The sequence below is a fragment of the Lutra lutra genome, chromosome 12, assembly GCF_902655055.1.
Source record: "Lutra lutra chromosome 12, mLutLut1.2, whole genome shotgun sequence".
NCBI lineage: Eukaryota > Metazoa > Chordata > Mammalia > Carnivora > Mustelidae > Lutra > Lutra lutra.
Genome location: NC_062289.1, coordinates 59,466,732 through 59,489,651, shown reverse-complemented (window position 1 = coordinate 59,489,651; position 22,920 = coordinate 59,466,732). Strand labels below are relative to the sequence as shown.

The 22,920-nt window shown below is 42.2% G+C and overlaps 1 protein-coding gene across 3 annotated transcripts in view; it reads left to right on the top strand.

Annotated features, from left to right (window-relative positions):
* Positions 1–12,762: 12,762 nt before the first annotated feature.
* The window catches only part of PPP4R1 (protein phosphatase 4 regulatory subunit 1), a 64,486-nt gene continuing 54,328 nt past the window's right edge, over positions 12,763–22,920 (top strand). For 2 of the 3 annotated variants that reach the window (XM_047696855.1, XM_047696854.1), the window contains exons 1-2: positions 13,079–13,424; positions 13,636–13,680. In XM_047696855.1, the coding sequence (XP_047552811.1) occupies positions 13,418–13,424; positions 13,636–13,680 (52 nt within the window). In that variant the 5' untranslated portion in view covers positions 13,079–13,417. Of the gene's footprint in view, positions 12,843–13,078; positions 13,425–13,635; positions 13,681–22,920 lie in introns of those variants that run through there. The other variant, XM_047696857.1, reaches the window with a different exon arrangement.

Sequence of the window (22,920 nt, the reverse complement as noted above, 5' to 3'; positions counted from 1 at the left end):
ATCTATTTTTAAGTTTATTAGAAGGAACAAAATGTATTTGGAATACCTAGTTTTTCTCTAACACATTTTTTTAAAAAGATTTTATTTCGGGATGCCTGGGTGGCTCAGTTGGTTAAGCATCTGCCTTCAGCTCAGGTCATGATCCTGGGGTCCTGGGATCAAGTCCCACATGGGGCTCCTTGATTGGCAGGGAGCCTGCTTCTCTCTCTGCCTGCTGCTTCCTCTGCTTGGCTCCTTCTCTCTGACAAATGAATAAATAAAATCTTTTTTCTAAAAAAAAAGATTTTATTTATCTGAGAGAGAATGAGAGAGAGAGCGAGAGAGAGCATGAGAGTAGGGAGGGTCAGAGGGAGAAGCAGACTCCCAGCCAAGCAGGGAGCCTGATGAGGGACTCGATTCCAGGGCTCCAGGATCATGACCTGCGTCGAAAGCAGTCGCTTAACCAATTGAGACACCCAGCTCCCTCTCTAACATCTTTCTTTAAAGATTTTATTAATTTATTTTACAGAAAGAGCGCACACGCGAAAGCTGGGGCTCAGGCAGAGGGAGAGGGAGAGAGAGAGACTCTCAAAACAGACTCCCTGCTGTGCATGGATTGGGATTCTATGGGGCTCGATTCCACAATCCTGAAATCATGAACTGAGCCAAAACCGAGAGTCAGTCGCTTAAACTGACTGAGCCACCCAGGTACCCCACCAATAATTCTTTTTTCCGACTACTGACACACTTTAGAGTATCTATTGGGATTAATGATAGCTCATCATGGATTTACTGTACACCTTTTTGGAATTTTTTTTTTCCTTGAGGAATTGAGATGGCAAAGTTGACATTGTGATTTTAATAATACTCTCATGAGATATAAAGAATTTTCAAACGGAACGTTTTTTTAAAAGACTCTTGGCTTAAAGAGAATTTTTTGAAACCTAAATCAAATGCAGTTGTTACAGATTATTTTGATTAGTGATAGAATTGCGAGTACAACAAACAATTCTGAAAAGATTGGAATCATGATATAATCACTATTCTATTACCTTATGTTAGGAATTAAATTTTTATTAAAATTTTTTGCTCCAAAAATATATAATGTTCTTTCTAAAGTTAACTATCTAAAACACTTTCATTTAGGGGCACCTGGGTGGCTCAGTGGGTTAAAGCCTCTGCCTTCAGCTCGGGTCATGATCCCAGAGTTCTGGGATCGAGTTCGGCATCGGGCTCTCGGCTCCTCGGGGAGCCTGCTTCCTCCTCTCTCTCTGTCTGCCTCTCTGCCTACTTGTGATCTCTGTCTGTCAAATAAATAAATAAAATCTTTAAAAAAAATAAATAAAAGATAAAACACTTTCATTAAAGATTTCATAATATTCATGAATACTGCAGCATTTACTCAGGCAATTATAAATTTATGTAGCACTTTTCACTGGCAGAATTTCAACATGGGAAGTACGTAAGGAGATTTTCCTCCAAGTTATATTTAGAATGCCTAATTGTATTTTAAAGGGTATCTTCAAATAATAACAACAAATCCACACCAGAGTTATTGCCATTGTTGACACTGTCACACCGATTAGTTTCTGCTTTGGGAAACTGTGTGTAGCTTGAACATTGAGCAGCAGCATATCAGGGATTCTAGAAATGTCGCTCCAGAAGCACTGGGCTGTTTGGCCTTCCAAAGGCTGAAAACAAAGCTGAAGTTAAATCGCAGAGCTGGGCTGAGCACCAAGGCTGAAGTCCAATGCCATTACGTCCCTAAGATATGCATTATTTATCTCTAAAGCAGCTGAAAGATAGAAATGAGAGCTCCATGAGCATGGGAAATCCCAGGCCATCTTGAGCGCCATTAAATTTGGGGGGCTGTCCTTTGCATTTTCTGAAGAGCAGCGACAGTTAAAAATAGAAAGCAATCAGAGGCAAAGTTTATTGGCATTCAGCCAGATCTACTACATAACATTACTCCTTATGTCAGTAATTTCAGATGCTGAGAACGGATGACTATTAGTAAGTTCTCTGTTGAGTTTACTTACTGAGCCATTACCACGTGCCAGCTGCTGTCTCAGCACTTTACAGTACTAAGGCCTCCAGTCTTCACCAGGGGCACTTTTATTTTATGATTGTCCTTCCACAAACATGGAAGCCAAGTCAGAAAGAGGTGAGCAATTGCTCAAAATCCACAGACATGGGACGGCAAAGCCAGGATCTAAATCTGACTCCACCATGCTTGGCCGGGTGTGTGCGAGTCATGTGCACAGGGAGGGACTGTCCCATGATTGGCTTCAGATGCTCTGTTTTCTCAAGTTCTGGGCCTGGGGACTTTCGCTGGGGCTTTATGCCCAAGGGGCATGAAGGTACAGGAAGAAACGGATCACTCAAAATTGCAGCTGAGGAAAACACAGTTGAAGACTTAACAGGGAACGGAAGAGATAAGGGGTAAAGGAGAAAAGATAGGTAGGAATAAAATAAAGGACTGGTTTCTTTAATTGGCCTGGAGAAAGGTAAAATTTACCTTGCTCATAGAAGAACACTTTGTTTGAAAGGACAAAATAATTAGTAAACAATTAAATTGAATTAGGTAAACATTTTTTCTCCCTCTTCTGCCTCCTTCTTCCTCCTCTCCCTCATATCCTCCCCCCCACCTCCTTGGGCTTTTCCGGAAGAGGCAAATCATTTTTTTCTGAGTAATTTTTTTAAATCGTGGTAAAAAGAGGCCACATAATATTAAATTTACCATCTTAACCATGGTTAAGTGTACAATTTAGTAGTGTTAAGTAGAGTCACATTGCTGGCATGCTTAATAAGATTTCATAAAAGTAAAACATGCAAATAGAAAAAAAATGCCCAAATCATAAGATACAGCATGAAAAATTATTACAAAGTTCACACAAATGCAACCTTCACTCAGGTTAAGAGATGGCGTGTTTCCAACACCCAGAAACCCTGCTCAAGTCTTCTTTTAATCCTTTCCACCCATCCCCCCACCCTCCCACCCCCAATTAATCTCCAAACTGACTTCTAACACCCAAGATTAGTTTTGCCTGTTCTTAAATTTTGAACAGATGGAATCATATAGAATGTATTCCTCGCTGTCTGGCTTCTATCAGTTGATGTTATATCTGTGACTCATTCATGTTACAGTATGTGACACTTGCTCATTCATTTCTGTTGCTATGTAGTATTCCATAATACGAATATACTGCAACCTTATCTATCCATCCTGAATGCTGATGGACACTTGAATTTTTCCAGTTTGGGAGTTTTTACAAATAACAGTGTACATAAGGTGTACCTGTCTTTTGGAGTGGGATTGCTGGATCATAGGTTCTGCACGTGTTTTGCGTTAGAAATTATTGCCAACTATTTTCTAAAGTGGTTGAACCAAATGTATGAATTGTATGAAAGTTGAGTCACTCTATGTGGTAGACAGAATAAAGCTCCCCCTATAAAAGCGTCCACTGTCCTACTTCCCAGAATCTGTAAACATATTATCTTACACGGCAAAAGGGGCTTTGCAGCTGGAAATAAATTAAGGATCTTGGCAGAGAGGAATTGCTCTGGATGATACGGTGGGCCCAATGTCATCACGTGAGTCCTTAAATGTGGGGGAGAGAGGAAGAGAGTCGGAGGAGATGTGACCATGGAGGGATGGTCATAGAGAGGTAATGTTGCTGGCTATGAAGACGAAGGAAGAAGGACAAGAGCCAAGAAACATGGAGGTCCTTAGAAGCCAGAAAACGCAGGGAAACAAATTTTCCTATAGATCCTCTAGAAAGGAACGCAGCCCTGTTAAAACATTGATGTAGCCCAGGGAGACTCGTGTCGGACTTTAGACCCACAGAACTGTAAGAGAATACATTTGAGTTGCTTTGAGTCACTGAATTTGTGGCAGTTTGTGATAGTATCAAGAGAAAACTAATAGACTCCATGTCCCCAATAATATTTGCTATTTCAAGCTTCTCGCTCTTCTGGTGGGTGTATTATAGTATCTCACCATAGTTTTGATTTATATTCCCCTGATGAGAAGTTTATATTAAGCACCTTTTTGTAAGTTTCTCAGCCATGCGGATATGTTTTTTTATGATGTCTGTATGTATTGCCTGTTTTCCTATTGATTGTCCTTTCCCTATTGATTTGTGTAGTTCTTCGTATATCTTTGTATGTATATTATCTTCCACTTTATAGCATGTGTTTTCCCTCTCCTAATAGTGTCTTTGCACAACAGAACTTCTGGGATACTCTAGTTTATCTTTTTCCTTCATGGCTAGTGTTATTGTGTCTAAGAAATCATCCCCTACACCATGGCCAAGGAGAAATTCTTCAAGAAGATCTTTGGAAATTTTATTGTTTTACATTTCATATTTGTATCACAACCCCTCTGGAATTGGTTTTTGTGCATAGAGTGAAGTAGGGTCAAGTTTCTTTTCTTTCTTTTTTTTTTTTCCCCTCACATGGCACCCCAGTTGACCCAGCATCAGGGTTCTGTTTCAATTCTACAGTGCTACTTCTGTCCTTCTCTTACTACTCTACATCGGTGCTACTGTCACAAACCAGGTGATTCGGGGCACCTGGGTGGCTCAGTGGGTTAAAGCCTCTGCCTTCAGCTCAGGTCATGGTCTCAGGGTCCTGGGATCGAGCCCCACATCGGGCTCCTTGCTCATCAGGGAGCCTGCTTCTCCCTCTGCCTCTGCCTGCCATTCTGTCTGCCTGTGCTTGCTCTCTCTCCCTCTCTCTCTCTGACAAATAAATAAATAAAATCTTTAAAAAAAAAAAAAAACCAGGTGATTCACAAGTGTGCAGGCCTGTTTCTGGACTCTTTATTGGTCTATTTGTTATGTCCATTCCAACACCACATACTCTTTATCTTTGTGGCCTTAGTATAAGTCTGGATGTCCAACAAAGGAAATTCCTCTCCTTTCTTTGTTGTCCTTCAAAATTATTGATAATTCTTGCCTTGGCCCTTTGCAGTTCCTTAGACATTTCAAATCAGATGGTCAACATGCACACACAAATTTGTGTGTACACACACGGATTGCTCAGATTTTTAATAGGAATGAGTTGAATCTTTTTTTTTTATAAAGATTTTATTTATTTATTTGACAGAGAGAGATCACAAGTAGACAGGCAGGCAGAGAGAGGGAGGGAAGCAGGCTCCCTGCCAAGCAGAGAGCCCAATGCGGGACTCGATCCCAGGACCCTGAGATCATGACCTGAGCCGAAGGCAGCGGCTTAACCCACTGAGCCACCCAGGTGCCCCAGGAATGAGTTGAATCTTATGCAGTTGACATCTTAACAAAATTGAGTTTCCTAATCCATGGTCTTGATGGAGCCTTACATTTTACTTAAGAATTTAATAAATTTCCCTCCATAATGTCTTTCTAGTTTTGTATGTAATGGTCCTGCATATCTTTCATTAGATTCATTTCTAGGATTTGACTTTTTAAACATTATTGTAAATGGTATTACATTTTTATATCTATGTATAATCATTGAATGCTGACATACATAGACCGGACAAACCTTGTGTCCAGTGACTTGGCTAAATTTACTTCTTAATAATTTATTTATGGATTCTTGTATTTTCTACATAAACAATCACACCATTTATGAATAATGACAGCTTTACTTTGGAAGAGGCACATTTGGAACCCCCATACATTACTGATGAGAATATAAAATGGCATGGCTGCTTTGGACACCAGCTGGCAATTCCTCAATACACTAAAGATAGAGTTACCATGGGATCCAGCAATCCCAATCCTAGGTATATATCCAGATGAACGGAAAGCATGAATCCACACACAAACTTGCAAAGAAATGTTTACAGCGGCATTATTCATAATAGCTAAAAAGTAGAAACATTCTAAAGATCCATTAACTATTGAGTGGATAAATAAAACATCTATCTGTATAAGAAGGTATTATTCATCCGTACAAAGGAATAGAATACTGATAGATGCTACAACATAGATGAAACTTGAAACATTATGCCGAGTGAAAGAAGACAGTCACAAAAGATCATATATCTTATGAATCCATTTATATACAACATCCAGTACAGGCAAATCCATCCAGAGATAAATTAGTGATTTCCTGGGGACCAAAGTGTATGTGGGTTAGGTAACGGGGAGTGACTATTAATGATACGTTTCTTTTGAGGGTGATGAAATGTTCTCAAACTAGATGGGGCGATGGTAGGACAACTCTGTGAATATTCTGAAAACCATTGAACTCTACACTTTATTTGGGTCACTTTTTTTTAAAGATTTTATTTATTTGACAGACAGAGATCACAAATAGGCAGAGAGGCAGGCAGGGCGGGGGGGGGGGGGGGAAGGCTCAGCAGGGAGCCTGATGCAGGGCTCAATCCCAGAATCCTGGGATCATGCTCGGAGCCGGAGGCAGAGGCTTTAACCCACTGAGCCACCCAGGTGCCCCTATTTGGGTCACGTTTATAGTATGTGATTTATATCTCGATAAAGCATGTTTAAAAATTTTTATGTAGGACCTTGAAAGCTTAAAATGGAGGTAAAGGGACAATAATTGTTCTGTAGTATAATGGCTGAACTGGGAGATTTTTGGCATTTCTTATTTTTCCTTTATACTGTTTTGGAATTTTATACATGTGTTTTTTTAAAAAGATTTTATTGATTTATTTTAGAGAGAAAGAAAGAGTGTGTGTGAGCGGAGGGGAGAGAGAATCCTGAGCAGGCTCCACACCCAGCACAGAGCCTGACGCGGGGCTCGATCTCGTGACCCCAAGATTGTGACCTGAGCAAAACCAAGAGCTGGATACACAACAAGATGAGCCACTCAGGTGCCCTTTACATTATTTTTATAACTGGAAAAATAAAAAAGAATATATGTCACAAAGAGGTAGAATCTCTCCCTCCTTTCCTCCCCCCAGTAGAGACAATAACAAAAACAAACAAACAGAAACAACAAGAACATAGTTTGAAGGAACAATGAGTTAGCACCCGAATTCAAGATTGTCTTAACCCGGGATAACTTGGCTTAAACCAGAAGAGTTAAGTGGTGGTAAACAGCAGCTAAGGAAGCAAAGGGCGTTTGGTGGAAAGGCTATATATATATATATTTTTTTATTATATATTATATTATTATATCAGATTACATCACATTATTTTATCAGTTTATATCACAATATTATATCAGTTTCAGGTGTACCTCACAGGGATCAGACACTTGTACATGCTGCAAACTGATCACCACAGTGAGTCTCATTACTGGGACTAAGGCACATGTTTGGGATTTTCATGGGATTGGTATGAGCAAAATACAGAAAGACAGTTTTTGCATCCTTGGCCAGAATGAATTAAAAAAGCCTAGTTAGAAAGTTGCTAGACGGGTTTGAGGTGGTTAATACTCTGGTCAGGATGTTATGCGAGAAAAGAGTGAAAAGGTGATCTTGAAGGTTTCAGTGGTTCAATCAGCAGGGGATAGTGATGGCCTAGTTGGCAAGACCATACACCTAAAAGGACAGAGGCTTTCTCGATGCCAGAGAAATTGGCTGGGGAAGTTTTGATGGAAAAGTTGTGGACATGATATACAAATGCTATCACAATGAGGATTCCAAAAAAAAAAAAAAAAAAAAAAAAAGCAGAAAGAAAGGAAGAAAAGGAAAGAATGAGGATTCCAGTGTCTGAATTCCAACTCCCCTATTTGCGATCTGACTTTTGACAAATTACTTAACCTCTTTGAGCTTTGGTTTCCCTTATTTTAAAAACAGTAATATCAGGGGCACCTGGGTGGCTCAGTCAGTTAAGCGTCTGCCTTCCCTCAGGTCATGATCCTGGGAGTCCTCGGATCAGCCCCTGTCCTGCTCCCTGCTCAGTTGGGGGTCTGCTTCTCCTTCTGCCCCTCCCCCCTGCTAACACCTTCTCCCTCTCCTACAACCCTTCACCCCCTGCTCATGTTCTCTCCTTCTCTTTCTCAAATAAATAAAATTTTTAAAAAGAAAGGGTAATACAGCATTGTTTAAAGGGTTAAATCATGAAGTATATAAAAGCACTCAGCATACTATCTGACACATAGAACTCAAAAATGTTGCCAAATGCACTATATTACCATTGGGGAAATGGAGTGGAGGGTACACAGGACATCCCTGTCCATGTTTTGCAACCTCCTGTAAATCTGAAATTATTTCAAAATAAACAGTTTAAAAAACGGATTGGGTCTCTGTGTACAAATCGCATTGTATCACAGCGCTAATTTTTTTTTATTTTTTTAATTTTTTAATTTTTTTTTTATTTTTTAAATTTCACAGCATTACTGTGAAGTGACCTTAAAATCAACGTATGGTTTATTCGAGGAGTTTATCTGGGGTCAGTATGTGGTTTACCTATGGTCTTCTCCTGATTCAGCTGGACTCATGCATCCGGGTTTAGAAGAATAAACATTTCGTCAGCACATCCTCTGTGGGGTAGACTCTTCCAGATTGCTTTGAACCACAGCTAACGTTTCCAGCATTTTAAGAGAGAGGCACAAAGAAAATTAACGCTGCTATTCTAATGTACTCATTGCTCGCCATTTTCACATTTTAGGATTTGCCATAAACTTAAACATTGGGAAGCAAATTGTAGAGGCTGCTGTACCTTGGCTGAAATAACTACATTCTCAGGAAAGAATCCCTTGGGCTCTACTAACGTTTTCTACTTGTTTTACGGTAGTTGTTCCAACAGGATGCTCTATTCTACTCAGAACAAGCCTGTGCTCAGACTTGCAATAGCGGTTGACCCTGAGAAGGAGCTTCTGTTCTGTCACATTCCACAATCAGCCTTCAACTCTTGTAAATAGAGAAAGAAGAGCTTGAATAGGGATGACTCCGATGGGGCTCATTTTATATTATGGCTGACTGTTGACTTCCTCCTCTATTCTTTCGTTTTCAGCATGGTCTGAGAAAATGTATCGTTAGCTGATGTGAGTAAAAAGAGATCCGTTGTCTTTGAAAAACAAAACCAAACTATGAAAGATCTAGGAAAGGCTAAGTTTTCACATTTTGGAAGATCACCTTGACATAGAACTTTAAAGGGAGCTAGAAGAGGCAAGGGAACAAAGAGATAAGAAAAATTGTACACAAATATTTACCTTTATACAACTTACCAGAATGTATAAAGGAGGCTTTCAATAAGAGAGTAATTGGGGCAATTAGTTAAAAAAGAAAAAAAAAAGAGGAAAATGTTTGTTTTTTTTACTGGGGAATGGCAGTCTATGAGGGCCATCTCACCAACCTGGCTCCCAAAAACACAGAGATGAATAAAAATGAATATTAAACATTTGTTTAAAAAGTACTTTCTCTTATAAGTATTTCTCCATTTTCAGACTGATCCTATTTTTTTACTGTTCAAAACAATAATTAATAAATCTGTCTGTTATACCTTCTCAGCTTTGGGAATGAACATTCTGAAGAAAACAATAAATGGTTCAATTACCGATACAAAAATTAATAAATGTGATATCCTCACGCAAGGCCAGGTAGGTTTTTTAAACTGGTAATATTTTCCCCTGATGGTTATTGTGTTTGTTTTTGAAGAGCCAAATACACCCATTTCCAAGGCTCCTTGGCAACTAATGGAAGTTTTCACGAATATTTAAAAGAGTACTTACTCTGAAAAATCCAGGGCTTTGTAGCCACAAACTCAGATAATACTTTAAGACTTTATTTGTTTATTTGATACAGAGAGAGAGAGAGAGAGAGAGAGACAGTGAGAGAGTGGACACAAGCAGGGAGAGTGAGAGAGGGAGAAGCAGGCCTTCCACTAAGCAGGAAGCCCGATGAGAGACTCCATCCCAGGACCCCGGGATCATGACCTGAGCTGAAGGCAGACACTTAATCCACTGAGCCACCCAGGTGCTCCTCAGATAACACTTTTTAAAAAATGGACTTGTGGGGCGCCTGGGTGGCTCAGTGGGTTAAAGCCTCTGCCTTCGGCTCAGGTCATGATCCCAGGGTCCTGGGATCGAGCCCCACATCGGGTTCTCTGCTCGGCGGGAGCCTGCCTCCCCCTCTCTCTGTGCCTGCCTCTCTGCCTACTTGTGATTTCTGTCAAATAAATAAAATCTTTAAAAAAAAAATGGACTTGTAGGGGTGCCTGGGTGGCTCAGTGGGTTAAAGCCTCTGCCTTCGGTTCGGGTCATGATCCCGGGGTCCTGGGATTGAGCCCTGCACATCATCGTGCTCTCTGCTCAGCAGGGAGGCTGCTTCCCCCTCTCTCTCTGCCTGCCTCTCTGCCTACTTGTGATCTCTATCGGTCAAATAATAAATAAGTAAATCTTTTTAAAAAATTGGACTTGTAGGGTGCTGGCTAGCTCAGTTGGAGGAACACATGACTCTTGATCTCCAGGTTGTATGTTTGAGCCCCATGTTTGGGCTAGAGATTACTTAAAAAAGAAAAAAAAAACCTTTTAAAGAACATTGATTTGTGACATTCCCTCTATTTTACAGATTTCAGTGGAAAACAGGCTCAGAGTTGACACTTCCTGTTGTGCTCTTACCACCAACAATAGCTTCTGGGACCCACAGGCTACATTATAAGTGAAATTGGGGTAAGGGTATATGGAAAATAACTGCATTCTTTGTTTAGATACCATTTTTTTATAAGGAGGGGACAGAGTGAATTTTGTTAAGTTCCGGTTTAAAAACCATTTATCTTGGGGTGCCCAGGTGGCTCAGTTGGTTGGGCATCTACCTTGGGCTCAGGTCATGATCCCAGGGTCCTGGGATCAAGTCCTACCTCAGGCTCTCTACTCTGCAGGGAGCCTGCTTCTCCCTCTCCTTCTGCTGCTCCTCTTGCTTGTGCTCTCTCTCTGTATCAAATAAATTAATAAAATCTTTAAAAAAAATAAAATAAAAACCATTTATCTTATCTTTATGACAGAAGTAGAGAAAGAAAATCAAATGTAAAACATATGTACTTACGCTGAAATGTGAATAAGGAAATCCTCACTGAAATGTCTAAAAACCACACTGCCTAAAAGGGTCTGTAGTAACATGTAAAGCAGGTAGGATAACAAATGCATAGTTCTTGAAGAAAATGGACAGAATTACACAGAGACGCCTCCTTTGCTGCCTTCCCAGACAATAGTGAGATGAAGTTTACTGAGGCCTAGCTACCAAAAGCAGAGTTCCTTCGTCTTTTGGTACCCCAGGCTAGCAATTGGTACATAATCTCTGTTTTCCCACCATTGCTGAGCATTATAATAAACCTGATTTCTGGGTAGATTGGCCAGTTTTCGTTGTCTTTGTATAAGCAGTGGCTGAAGTATAGTAGATACTCTGTAGGTTTTGTGTTCTTGCAAAATCACCAGCTTAGCGCCAAGAGCCAAATCCTCTCCCCTCCTCCTTTCTACGCAGAACTGCTAAAAACAGTAGGTGGTCAACAAGACAAATATTCGCAAGCAGGGTAGAACTCTCATGGACTGAATCAACAGGGGCTGGTTTCTCTTAATAGTTTGTGAATTTCTAGCTGTCATTTGAGAATTGGTGTCAGCTGAATTCACATAAGGGCATTCTGCAAGGGAAAGAAAGAAATAGGCTATGAATTTGACCTTTAGTTTTAATTATTTTATATTTGAGAAAATTAGACACACATCTGGAGTAATAGATTCTATTCTGATTTTTATTTGCTTTTAGAAATTTAATACACACTATACTATCTGTGGTCCACCTTGTCATAGCTGAGGGAAGTTTTTAGAATAGCTATGTGGGACCCATTTTATTACACAGAATTATGAATTTCAGAGGATAGATCTGATCCTTAGTCGGATTCTCAATGGCATTAAATGACAATACAATGGGATAAGGTGCCCACCCCCTTGCGGTCAAAAATCTATGTGAAACTTCTGACTCCCCAAAACTTAACTGTTTATAGCCTACTGTTGACTCAAAGCCTTACCAATAACCCAGTTGATCTGTGTATAATATGTATATCCTGCATTCTTACAATAATACCTAACTTTTTCTTTTTCCGCTATTTCTAGGCTATGCTGTTTGAGTTTTTTCAAATCGTTGCAAATCTCCCCAAATTTTTCTAATGTATTTATTTTTTTAAAAACCTACATACAGTTCAAACCTGCATAGTTCAAGGGTCAATCGATAGTGTCCTTGGTGAAGATCACAATACAGAAAGGGACAAGCTGATGATTCAGAGTTCCCTGTCCTCTTCCAGAAACCAGACCTGTCAATATGGCATCAATTAAACAACTGGATGTTTTGTTCTCCACTTCGGGAGATTAATATTTTGGGAGGCCTCAGGTGGAGCTGGAATAGATTAGAGTCTTGGAGACAGGGCAGTGTGAAATGGAGTCAGAAAACCTGGATTCAGCCTCCGCTTTGCTTTTGGGCTAATCACTTAACACATGTTTAAAAAAAAAAAAGCGGGAATAAAAAAATTAGTAATAGTGATTTCAGCCGTGCCCATCAGGTGCTCGCGAAATTATTTAAACTAAAGAAGTAACATGCTGGGTTCCTCATTCTTCATCAATCCCAGGAATCCTGAGCCAGGTGTCAGCCTTCATTTACAAACGTGTTACACACCTAAGTAAACGGCAGAATCGGGATCTGAACCCAGGTCCGCCGGCGCTCTTGCCCGAGCATTTCCCCCTTTGCCAGCGCACGAAGGGCAGGCCACGGGGGCAATAATCTGTGCCTCGGACTTACACGCGCCGGGGGGGAAAGTGGGCTGCACTAGGATGACTTTGTCACTCAACAGCGGTACAGCCGAGCCCTGGGCTTTGTTACCAGCCACTTCGCGAGGGCCCCCGGCGCGCGGGGAGGCGGCGCTTCCTCCACCCGGAGGGTGGGACCCTCGGCCTCCGCCGGGCCTCGGATCGCCGACGACGTACGTGCAAGCCCTGGGAAGGGGGCGCGGGGCGGCGAACGGCGAGCCCGCGAAGAAGGGCCGCGGCCGACGAGGCGGTGGGCGAGGCCGGTGACCCAATAAAGCCTGCCCGGCCGCGGGAGGCCCCACCCGGGCCCGGTTCCGGGCACACGCCGCAGGGTCCCGGGCCGGCGGCAGCTCGCGCGCGCCCGTCGCAGCGCTCGGCTTGAGGGCGCCTCCGGCCGAGGGTGTGAGCGCGCGCCGCCGGGCCGGGCCGGGAGCGAGGGAGGCGGGAGGAGGGAGCGCCCGCCGCCCGGGAGCCGCGCGGAGCGGCGGGGCGAAGCGGGGCGAGGCGAGGCGGGGCGAGGCCCGGGGCCCGCGGCGCCCGCCCGCCCTTCGGCGTCCGGGAGCCGCTCCGCCCGCGGCCCAGGCCCGGGCCCTCGGCCCGCCCCGCGCGTGCCCGCGCGCGCGCCCCCGCCGGCCCGTCCCTCCTCCTTGCCGCCCCTCCCGCGCGCGCGCTCCCCGACTCCCCGGCTCGCGCCGCTCCATGTAGCCCCGGATCCCCGGGAGACCGAGGAGGAGGGGGCGACCACAAGATGGCGGGTACGTGGCCCCCTGTCCTCCGGGCGGCGGCGGCGGCGGCGCCTCCTCCCCGCGTCCGCCCGCCAGCCGCCCGCCGCCGCCGCCCCGACTCGCGGCCGGCGCGGGGTCTTGGCGCGGCGAGGCGCCGCGGGGCCGGGAGGGCGGGCGGCGGGGGTGGCGCGCCGGGTCCCGGGGGCGCTGACCGGGCCTTTCTTCTCTCCCCTCGGCGCAGACCTCTCGCTGCTCCAGGAGGACCTGCAGGAGGACGCGGACGGATGTGAGTGCGCCTGCCGCGCTGTCGCGGCTCCGGCGGCCCGCGGGGAGCGGCCGGGAAGGAAGGGCGGGCGGCGGCGGCCTGGGCCCGGCCGGCGGGGACTGGGCTCGGCGAGGCGTGGCCCTGGGCCGGCGGGGGGCGCGAACTGGAGGGAGCTTTGCGCTTCGGGAAGGGAACGGCGTGCCCGGGTCCGCGGGCGGCGAGAGATGCTCTGTCTGACGCCCGAGCTCGGGCCCCGCCGCGTCGCCCACCCTCGCATCACCTCCCGGGTGCCTGTGGGCTCGGGGCCCGCTCGGCGTCTGTTTCGGGAGGAGAAAGTGGCGGGGCTGAAATGTGAAATGGGCATTTGGGGTCTGCTTGTTCCCGGTGGGGGGGCCCTTCGCGGACCGCCCCCACCCCCCCGCCTCTCCCCTCAGGAAGAGGCTCCGAGAAGGAAGGTGTGTTTTCTTAGAGTTGCTCGCAAGTATCACTCGGCGGCCAGCTGTAGGGGAGCCTGGTCCGGGTTCCGCCGTCTCGGGTCAGTTACCCGGGCTCTCACTGTGTGGAGACTACATACCTGTAATTTCCCTTTAGCCCGGAGCAGTTTTTAGATTGCCTCGACACCCCCTGTGATTTGTGGATTACGGGAAGGATAGAAGGTGTGGCCTTAGCAGGAGTTACTAGGTTTGGAGAGAGTATTTCTTTAACGCATGTACGTTCGCCAGTCACCCAGACCTCCCTAAATATTACAGTTTCAGCTTTTCTTTGAGAAAGGGAAGTTTTAAGAGAGTCGATCTTTTGTTTAAAAAAGCAAAAAAAGCACACAGACTTTGACATTGTGTCCAGAATAGTGTCAGGAAGGAACTGATAATTTAGAAAGGAATTTGTTTATTTCGTGTGTGCTTTTCTAAGCATCAGAAGATAATTTGGAAATGGTTCTGCGTTGAAATGATAACCACGGTAGAATTTGTGGTGTATTTAGGGGAAAGCCTGCCCGATGCGGAGATTTACTGTGGCTAATACTTAGGTAAGTAATTCAGAGATGGTTGCAGTCTGAAATTGCTCTTTTAAATATCGGGTCGTTAATCCTTAGCGTCGTCTAATGTGGTTTTCCTTGGCCAAATTAAGCTTAATTTTTAAATATCTAGATGTTTTGAGTGAAGTAAGGGGGAATTTACTATTCAGAAGCGTTCTCTGAAAAGAGTAATTATTTTTAAAGCAAATGAACCATATGCAGAATTAACTTTTGCTAACTCGGGGTTGTTTATTTAAGTTAAAAAAAAAAAAACCTCTCTTAAAGGGAGCAGTGCTAAAGTAGTGAAGGACAGCTTCTGCATTTCACCTGATGTCATATGTTGTGCCTGCTAGCAAGTTTAAAAGGTTATTCAAGGCAGCCATTGATGGCTTGCAGAATTAGGATTGGAAAGGTGGCTTTGACTGTTACCTCCAACAGGGGCTTCTCATTCCTGTAATTAGGTTCAAGACTCAGCAGGTGTTTAGGAATGTGTGAAGGAAGGACTTCTGCCACTTTTATTTTCACTGAGATGCCATGCATGTAGAGCATGACCTGTGGTGTGAGTTTCCTCATTGACCCTAAAGGAGCACAGTCTAGAGGGGAAAGCACACCTGTGAAGAACTCAACAATGGTTTATTCATAAGCCTCAAGACTTGTGTGTACTGAGGATATAGCTCTGCAAAGGATGGTCACAGTCTATGCCCTCTAGTGGTTTACAAGCAGTTTTAGTATAAGTGTGATAATGAGGATATCAGAGGCAGTGAACCTCAGTAGTTAATAGACAAAACTCCGAAGCCAGATTGTTTTGTTCCAGTTTTGGTATTGTCACTTTGGACAGACTCGTACAGCTGACTTAACCTGGTCCAGATGCTGAAGTTGTCGTTTGTAGATAGGCATAATAGGTATTGCCTGTTTAGAGTTGTTTAGAGCCTTATGTAAATGAACGCCCAGAAAGCACTTAGAACAGTACTTGGTAAATAGTGCTATTATATGGTGGTGCTTAGGAGTGAAGAGGAAGGGAAGCTTAAAGAACAGAGAAGGAAATACTGATGTTGAAAATTACACTACAGAATTAATGTAATTATAGATTCTGCTGATGCTTGCAATTAACTTATTAAAGGTTTAATTTAGGATAAAACACATCTGAAGGCATAGTTTATTTGCATATTTATAAATTGGTTGAAGACTTTGTTAGAATAATTGTTGTTGGTCTTTTTTTGTTTTGTTTTGTTTTTTCAGTTGCTATAGTTTTCACAGGTACCTTTACCCGGAATATTTAGGAACAAAGGATCTTTGAACATGTGGCCAGTTGAAGGACCACTTGCTGTTTATTGTGAAGGGAGAAAGAATGAGGGGGAAATCTGGCTATGGTGTCGAGGTCAAGGGTGAGAGAAAATGAGAACGCTTGTTACATCCTGGAGAAGGTGGAGGACCAGGGATGTTGGAAAGAATGGATCTTGGGCTACCCTTACAGTGGGAACGTTATCATAGGAGCCGATTTTCTGTCCGAAGCAGTTCTGGTATGGAGGCCTGCTTCCGGAGTAGTTGTGTACCAGGTCCTGCTGCTTCAGCCAAGCTAAGTCTGAGTCAGCCCTTGTGATGGGAAGACATCACTTTCTGGCCAAACTCCAGAGTCTCGGTTGTCTTTCCTAAATGCAGAACCTAGACAAAAAGAGAGTAAATATAATAGTACAGGTGATCTGTTGCTATGGAGACTAGGAGAGGACCTGGGTGTGGTCTGGATTTTGAATCGAGGGGGGCATTGCCAAGCCTTGATAAGAGTCTTAGGTCTTTTGTTTTGGTTTAAGTCCCAAAGTCTCTGTACAGAGCCTGTAGAAAAGTGGGCAGAATGGGGAAAAGGTTGGTCAAAGACTGACTTGGCTGATAGCCTTGAGAAAAAGAAATGAAATCCTAGTATGTGAAAAATGGTGCTTTGTATGTACATAGCAGAAGGTCATAAAGGTAAGTAAATGAAATGACTAGGTACTGTTAAGTTTGTCTTAGGTTAAAGGTGGTACTTTCCATACTGTACCATGAAACATACTTTGAATTTCAAAGTGAAAGAAAGCCAGTGACACCCATTTGAATAGGTATCTCAGCAGAGTGACTTCAGAGTCTGGGGAAATCCTGTTTCTTGAATAATGGGAGGCCATGCAAAATTACAGGTAGACTTTCAAAGAGAGAGATTTTAAATTTCTATTATCAGTTTTCCAAGGATGCAGTTTAGATTTACATTTCATTTGCTGGATTTCTAAAATAGGTGAGATAGGGCTTATAGTAATCTTCTGTAAGACTGGATGAGTTAGAAGGCTGTTGTATTCTGATAAGTTAGCTGACGTGCAAGGGACTAAATTATTTTCTCAGGAAACGAAACTCCTTAACTACCAGTCAGAATTTTCAGGTAGGCCTCCTGGTTCTAAATATTTATTGGAAATACTTTCTTTTCTTAAATCGCTTAGTTTACAGCATTGAGCAGCAGCCCAAGCCTGGGCTTGTATAGGCAGTTTGTTTGAACCCATGCTTAAAATACCCTTGAGGATTAATCTAGCGTGCTGTATGTGGTTTGATTTAACCGAGAGGTCATTCAGATGAGGCTTGGGTGTAATATAGCTTATTTAGTGTTTATGTTAACTTTTCTTTCAGCTGTAACTAGCGTGACGTCGAAGAGCCTTTGGAGCTATGTTATGTCATATGCCATACCGCAGAATTGTTCATATTCGAAGAAGTTTTGGAAAATTTTTACACTATATTCTTTTTCAGGTTTGAGGGCACTATTGGATTAGAGTGAATTAAGGATGGATCCGGGACTAACTGGGTATATTTGCTCGGACTGTGCTTCTTTCAAAGAGTCTCTGGGCCCTCGGACTACTTTTGAAAACTAGTTTTGATAAGATTCTTAATGTCCTTGCCACCTAAGGGAAGTAAGGAGGAAAAAAGTAGGGCTGTGTGTAGTAGCGGCCGGGGAATCAATTAAAAAGCTGTAGGAAGGTGCCCTTGAAAGTCATAATATTTAGAAGTGTTATTAAATGGGGGTTTGGAAGAGTGAGTCATGAGACTTGATAGCATATTTTGATGGCTACCAACAAGACTACACAGGAAAAGTCTTTATTTAGAGATAATATAATTAATATCCTAGAAAAGCATGTTTAAAATTGGTTTTAGTGGTACCCACATGTATATAGAATCAGTTAATGATGTGCTGGGTAACAATTCTCTGCAGAATTTTTTTTTCTTTTTTTCTTTTCTTTTTTTTTTTTTTTTTTTTTTTTAAGATAAAAGGGGAAAACCCTTTTTTTGTAAATATGCGCATCAGCTGCCTGGGCTTGTATCTGCATGACTTGGGGGAAAGATGAACAGCCCTTGCTGGGTAAAGTTGATTAGTCTGCCACATTTGACCACTGGTTTATTATTTCTGGTACTTTTGCCTCCGTTCCTCATCTCATCAATACAAAGAATTTATATTTTAAACTATTCACTCCTCTGTTCGCCTTTTATTTTGCTTTGGGATTTTTCTCTCTTGATGGCAAAGAATTTTTGCCATCAGCTACATGATGGAGTGGGCAGTCCCTAGGCTAAATTAAAGTATTACTTTGCCTCTGCCTTCAGCTCAGGTCATGGTCTCAGGGTCCTGGGATCGAGCCCCACATCAGGCTCTCTGCTCAGCAGGGAGCCTGCTTCCTCCCTCTCTCTCTGCCTCTCTCTCCTTGTGATCTCTCTGTCAAATAAATAAATAAAATCTTTAGAAAAAAAAAGAGTGTTACTCTGCATTTAACTTGGATCTGAAAATAAACCTAATTTAATGTTTTGGAAGGAGGAGTGGTGGCACACCTGTGGGGTTTGGGCTAAGGTTAAGAGGCCTATATTCCCTCTAAGTTCTGAAGCAGGCACTTCTGCACTGATCTTTTGGCTGGCAGGTCACCTAAGGTCCCCCTTCTCCAGATCCATCTTTCGATCCTCCTGACTGTTCAGTCAAGTGTTCTTAGCTCTTTACCCTCCTAGACTTGGTAGCAGACTTGTTCTCTGGCCTACTTGTTGTCAAGTTGGTGTTTGAGCATTTATCATGCTGTAATTCTGGAACACCTCTCAGTGTAGTTCTTTTTTTAAGATTTTATTTATTTAGTTGAGAGTGCGCATGCACAAGTGGGCAGAGAGGGAGACGGAGAAGCAGACTCACTGCTCAGCGGGGATCCCCACGTGGGGCCTAGATCCTGGGATCATGATTTGAGTGAGCCACCCAGGTGCCCCAATCCCAGTCTAGTTCTGTGCAGAGGAAAGAGCACTTGGTTTTGTAAACATTAGGCCTGCATTCAGATTCTGCCCATTGCTGTTTATTCACTTATTATCTTGAGCAGATAACTTCTTGAGGGGAAAAACTTCTTTTTTCTCAGCTCTTCTCTGTCCTTAAATCGTTGATGGACGCTTGGAATGATTCCAGTTTTTGGTTGTTACAAATAAAGCTCTGGTGAGCATTCATGTACAAGTCTTTGTGTGGACACATATGGTCTTTCTCTTGGGTATGTATCTAGGAGTAGAATGGCTGTCTCCCTTTTTAAGGAACTGCCAAACTGTTTTCCAAAGTGGTTGTACCATTTTACACTCCCACCAGCCGTGTGTGAGAGTTCCCGGTGCTCCATACCCTTGCCAGTGTTTGGTGTGGGCAGTCTTCATTCTAGCTGTCCTATTAAGTATGTATGGTGGTTTAGGTTGTTTTGTTTTGTTTGTTTTTTTGTAGTTTGAATTTGCATTTTCTTAATGACTAATAATGCTCATATTTTCCTGTGCTCATTTGCCATCTATATGCCTTTGACGAAGTGCCTGTTCAAATCTTTTGCCCATTCTTTCATTGGGTATTTGTTTTCTTACTAAGTTTTGGGAGTTCTTTATATATTCCAGGCACGAGTTCTTTCTCAGGTATGTGATTTGCAAATACTATCTTCTGTGTGTAACTTGTCTTATTTTTAGCAGTGTCTTTAGAGGAGCAGAAGTTTTGAATTTTGAGGTTCAGTTTATTATTTTTTCACAAGTGCCCTTTATCAGGTTGAGAAACTTCCCTGAGTTTACTGAGAGCTTTTTTGAAATTAGGAGTGGATGTTGGATTTTGTCACATTCTTTTTCTACAACTATGGTTTTATTTTTTTTAAATACGAATTACATTGATTTTTTTTTAACTGAATGCCATTAATTTTTTGAATGGGAAATTTCATTCAGATAAGATGACAGCAGATGAGTCATCATATCCCTGCTTACCCTCAACTTTCATTTACCCACCTCTAACATCTGGGCTTTTGTGGGGGGAGTAGAGAGGAGGCAGCCAGAGTACTTTAATGACATCCCAGGTGTCATTTTATTTTAACTATAAATATTTCACAAGGCATATACCTGAAATATGTGTAATCTGTGAGTGGAAAGGTATCTAAGATCCAGTAAATAATGTAACTAAGGTATTAGTAAATAATGAAAGTTTGAATAATTAAATTCTTTCTTTTTTTTTTTTTTTTTTAAAGATTTATTTACTTGAGAGGGCATGCGTGGAGGGGAGGGGCAGAGGGAGAAGAGAGAATCTTAAGCAGGCTCCACATCCATAATAGGGCTGGACAGGGGGCTGCATCTCAGAACCCTGAGATCATGACCGGAGCCGAAATCAAGAGTTGGACTCTGAACTAACTAAGCCACCCAGACACCCTAAATGATTGTTCTTTAGACATTGGCCTTGTTGGTACTACTGCAATAAAGCATATTTGAATAATTACTAAATTTACTTTCATATTGATCACCAGATTAAGAGAAGCAACATCTTGTTTATTTTTATCATGCTAAGCACATTTTGCCCTTGTGGGCTAGCCTTTATGGTAGCAAAAGAATACTGGTGAACAGAAGTTGAGTTTTCTATTTTAAATTGGTTTGCCAGGGGGTTGGGGGGTTGCATGAGCCTGCTGGTGGGTGTTAAGGAGGGCACGTATTGCATGGAGCACTAGGTGTGGTGTATAAACAATGAATTTTGGAACACTGAAAAGAAATAAAATAAAAATAGATTGCCAATATCATCTAGACAATCACATAAACTTCTAAAATTGTGAGCTGTGCTGTACCTCTAGTGAGCCAGTGATCCCAGAATTACTGAAATCAAGAGCTAGAGGGCAAATTATATTATCGTTCTTTAAGCAGAAGAAAGTTTAATAAGCCCAAGGTCTCCCAGATAAGGGTGGCAAGGTGGCTAGAATACAATTCAGATCTTGAAGGTGTTGATGTCCTTTTCCTAGATCTCATCTAACATAGCTCTTTAGTTGAAAAAGAGAGGTGGGAGAAATTTCTGGATTTCATTTTTTTAATTACCATTTATTGTCATACTGTGTGTTGGACATTGTGCTATAACCTTATAGTACTCCCCATGAGGTCTGTGGTAAGCGCAAAGTTACAAAAGTGGTATCAGATGAGGCTTATCTGATGGTTATATAATTTGCTCAGTCCCCTAACTTGAAAGTGTTAGGTTAATGAACCTCTGTGATAGTCTTTCTTACTTTATTACCTTTGACTACTGTGTCCTTCCTACCTTCCAATTTGACTTCCCTTAATTTATCACTTACTTAGGTCATTAACCTCGTAAAGGTTCTGAAGGATACAAAGGTACTAACATGCTCTAAGTATTCGGTAGGTAAAATAATTTTTGTCCTGAGTTGCTCCTGTTTGTCATGGAAATGTTAGGAGCAAAATACACACTTTCCCTTTGTGTTTAAAGCACTCATGAACGGGGAGACAGTCGTTGCAGTAAAAGTGGGATGGGATCTGATATATCTGATCATCACATCAAGTGATCATTCTAAAATCTGAATTTATATTTAAACTAACTATACTGTTTTAAATTTATAGTCAGTCAGACTTGATAAAAATCATTTTTACATTTAGTGTATTAACTTAGTGTTTGCTAGAAATAACTTCAAAACTTCAAATAAAATCAAGACTCCACTTAATGGAGTATTAGAGATTGTGGTAATTTGGATTAGCTCTAATTTTATATTTGGATTACCTATAGAGAAAAGGATTACTAACCAACTTAGTAGGGTTAATAAGACTATGAGGAAAATGTTTACTCACTGAAGGGAACAAACAACACATCTATAATGTATAGGAAATCCACACTTGCAAGGGCTTTAGTGTGCCGCATGTTCCTCTGGCAAATACTGTTCAGGAAGCATGTGATCTTGGTAACTAATTTGACAGAAGGTAAACACACTGATGCCTCTTCTATTTATATGTAGACTTTAGGGAAATATTTTTAGAATATTCACATAGAATGAACTTTAGGAAATTATTCTTGCTTAACTTCAATTAGATTAAACATGCTATAGGTTGCCTTTATATGTCCCAGTAAAGATCATTTCTGAGGATTTAGTGAACTTTTATATTTAAAGGAAAGCTATCTGGTGAACATGTCACAAAGTGCAAATTGAAACAACATACCTGTTGCTTGATGTTATACGTTCCTTCAGATCTGTTGTTTCTCTTAATCATTTTTTCCCCAAGCAATGGCTTAATTGCATTTCTGCTACATTCCTAGACCAGGGATTGGAAAGTCAGTGAAGGAACAGACTGTAAATATTTTAGGTTTTTTGGGCCATGTTGTCTCTGTTGCAGCTACTCAGGTCTGCCTGCGTAGGATGAAAACAGCCCCAGACAGTACAGAAATGAATGAGCATAGCTGCCTGCCTGCTCTATGCACAAATCAGACTGGGGGCCAGTTTCACATGCTGGCGGTGATTTGCTACCCCTGCACTGTACTGTTCAGTCCAAGGTCTGTAACATTTTTACTCTTTACCTATAATAGTACCCATCACACTGTAGACCTTCAGCACATACTTGCTAAGGTGAGTCATGGTTTTTCTGGCTAAGCTAAATACGGTCATAAAACCTTAATTGTAGTCAAATAGTGAAGTAATTTATTTTCAGAGTAAATGTGAAAAATTGATTTAATTGAATTGAAAATTTTCAGACCCGCACAGAAGTTTCACAGGTGTTCTAGTTAATTCCCAAAATTCTTCACCTACCTCCAACTAGTGTTAACATTTTGCCAGACAGCTCTATTTTTCCTATACATCACACACACACACAAAATGTAATATATACATTGTTCTTAATCTTCTTTGCATCTTTTTTTAAAGATTTTATTTATTTATTTGACAGATCACAAGCAGGCAGAGAGACAGGCAGAGAGGGAGGAGGAAGCAGGCTCCCCGCTGAGCAGAGAGCCCGAT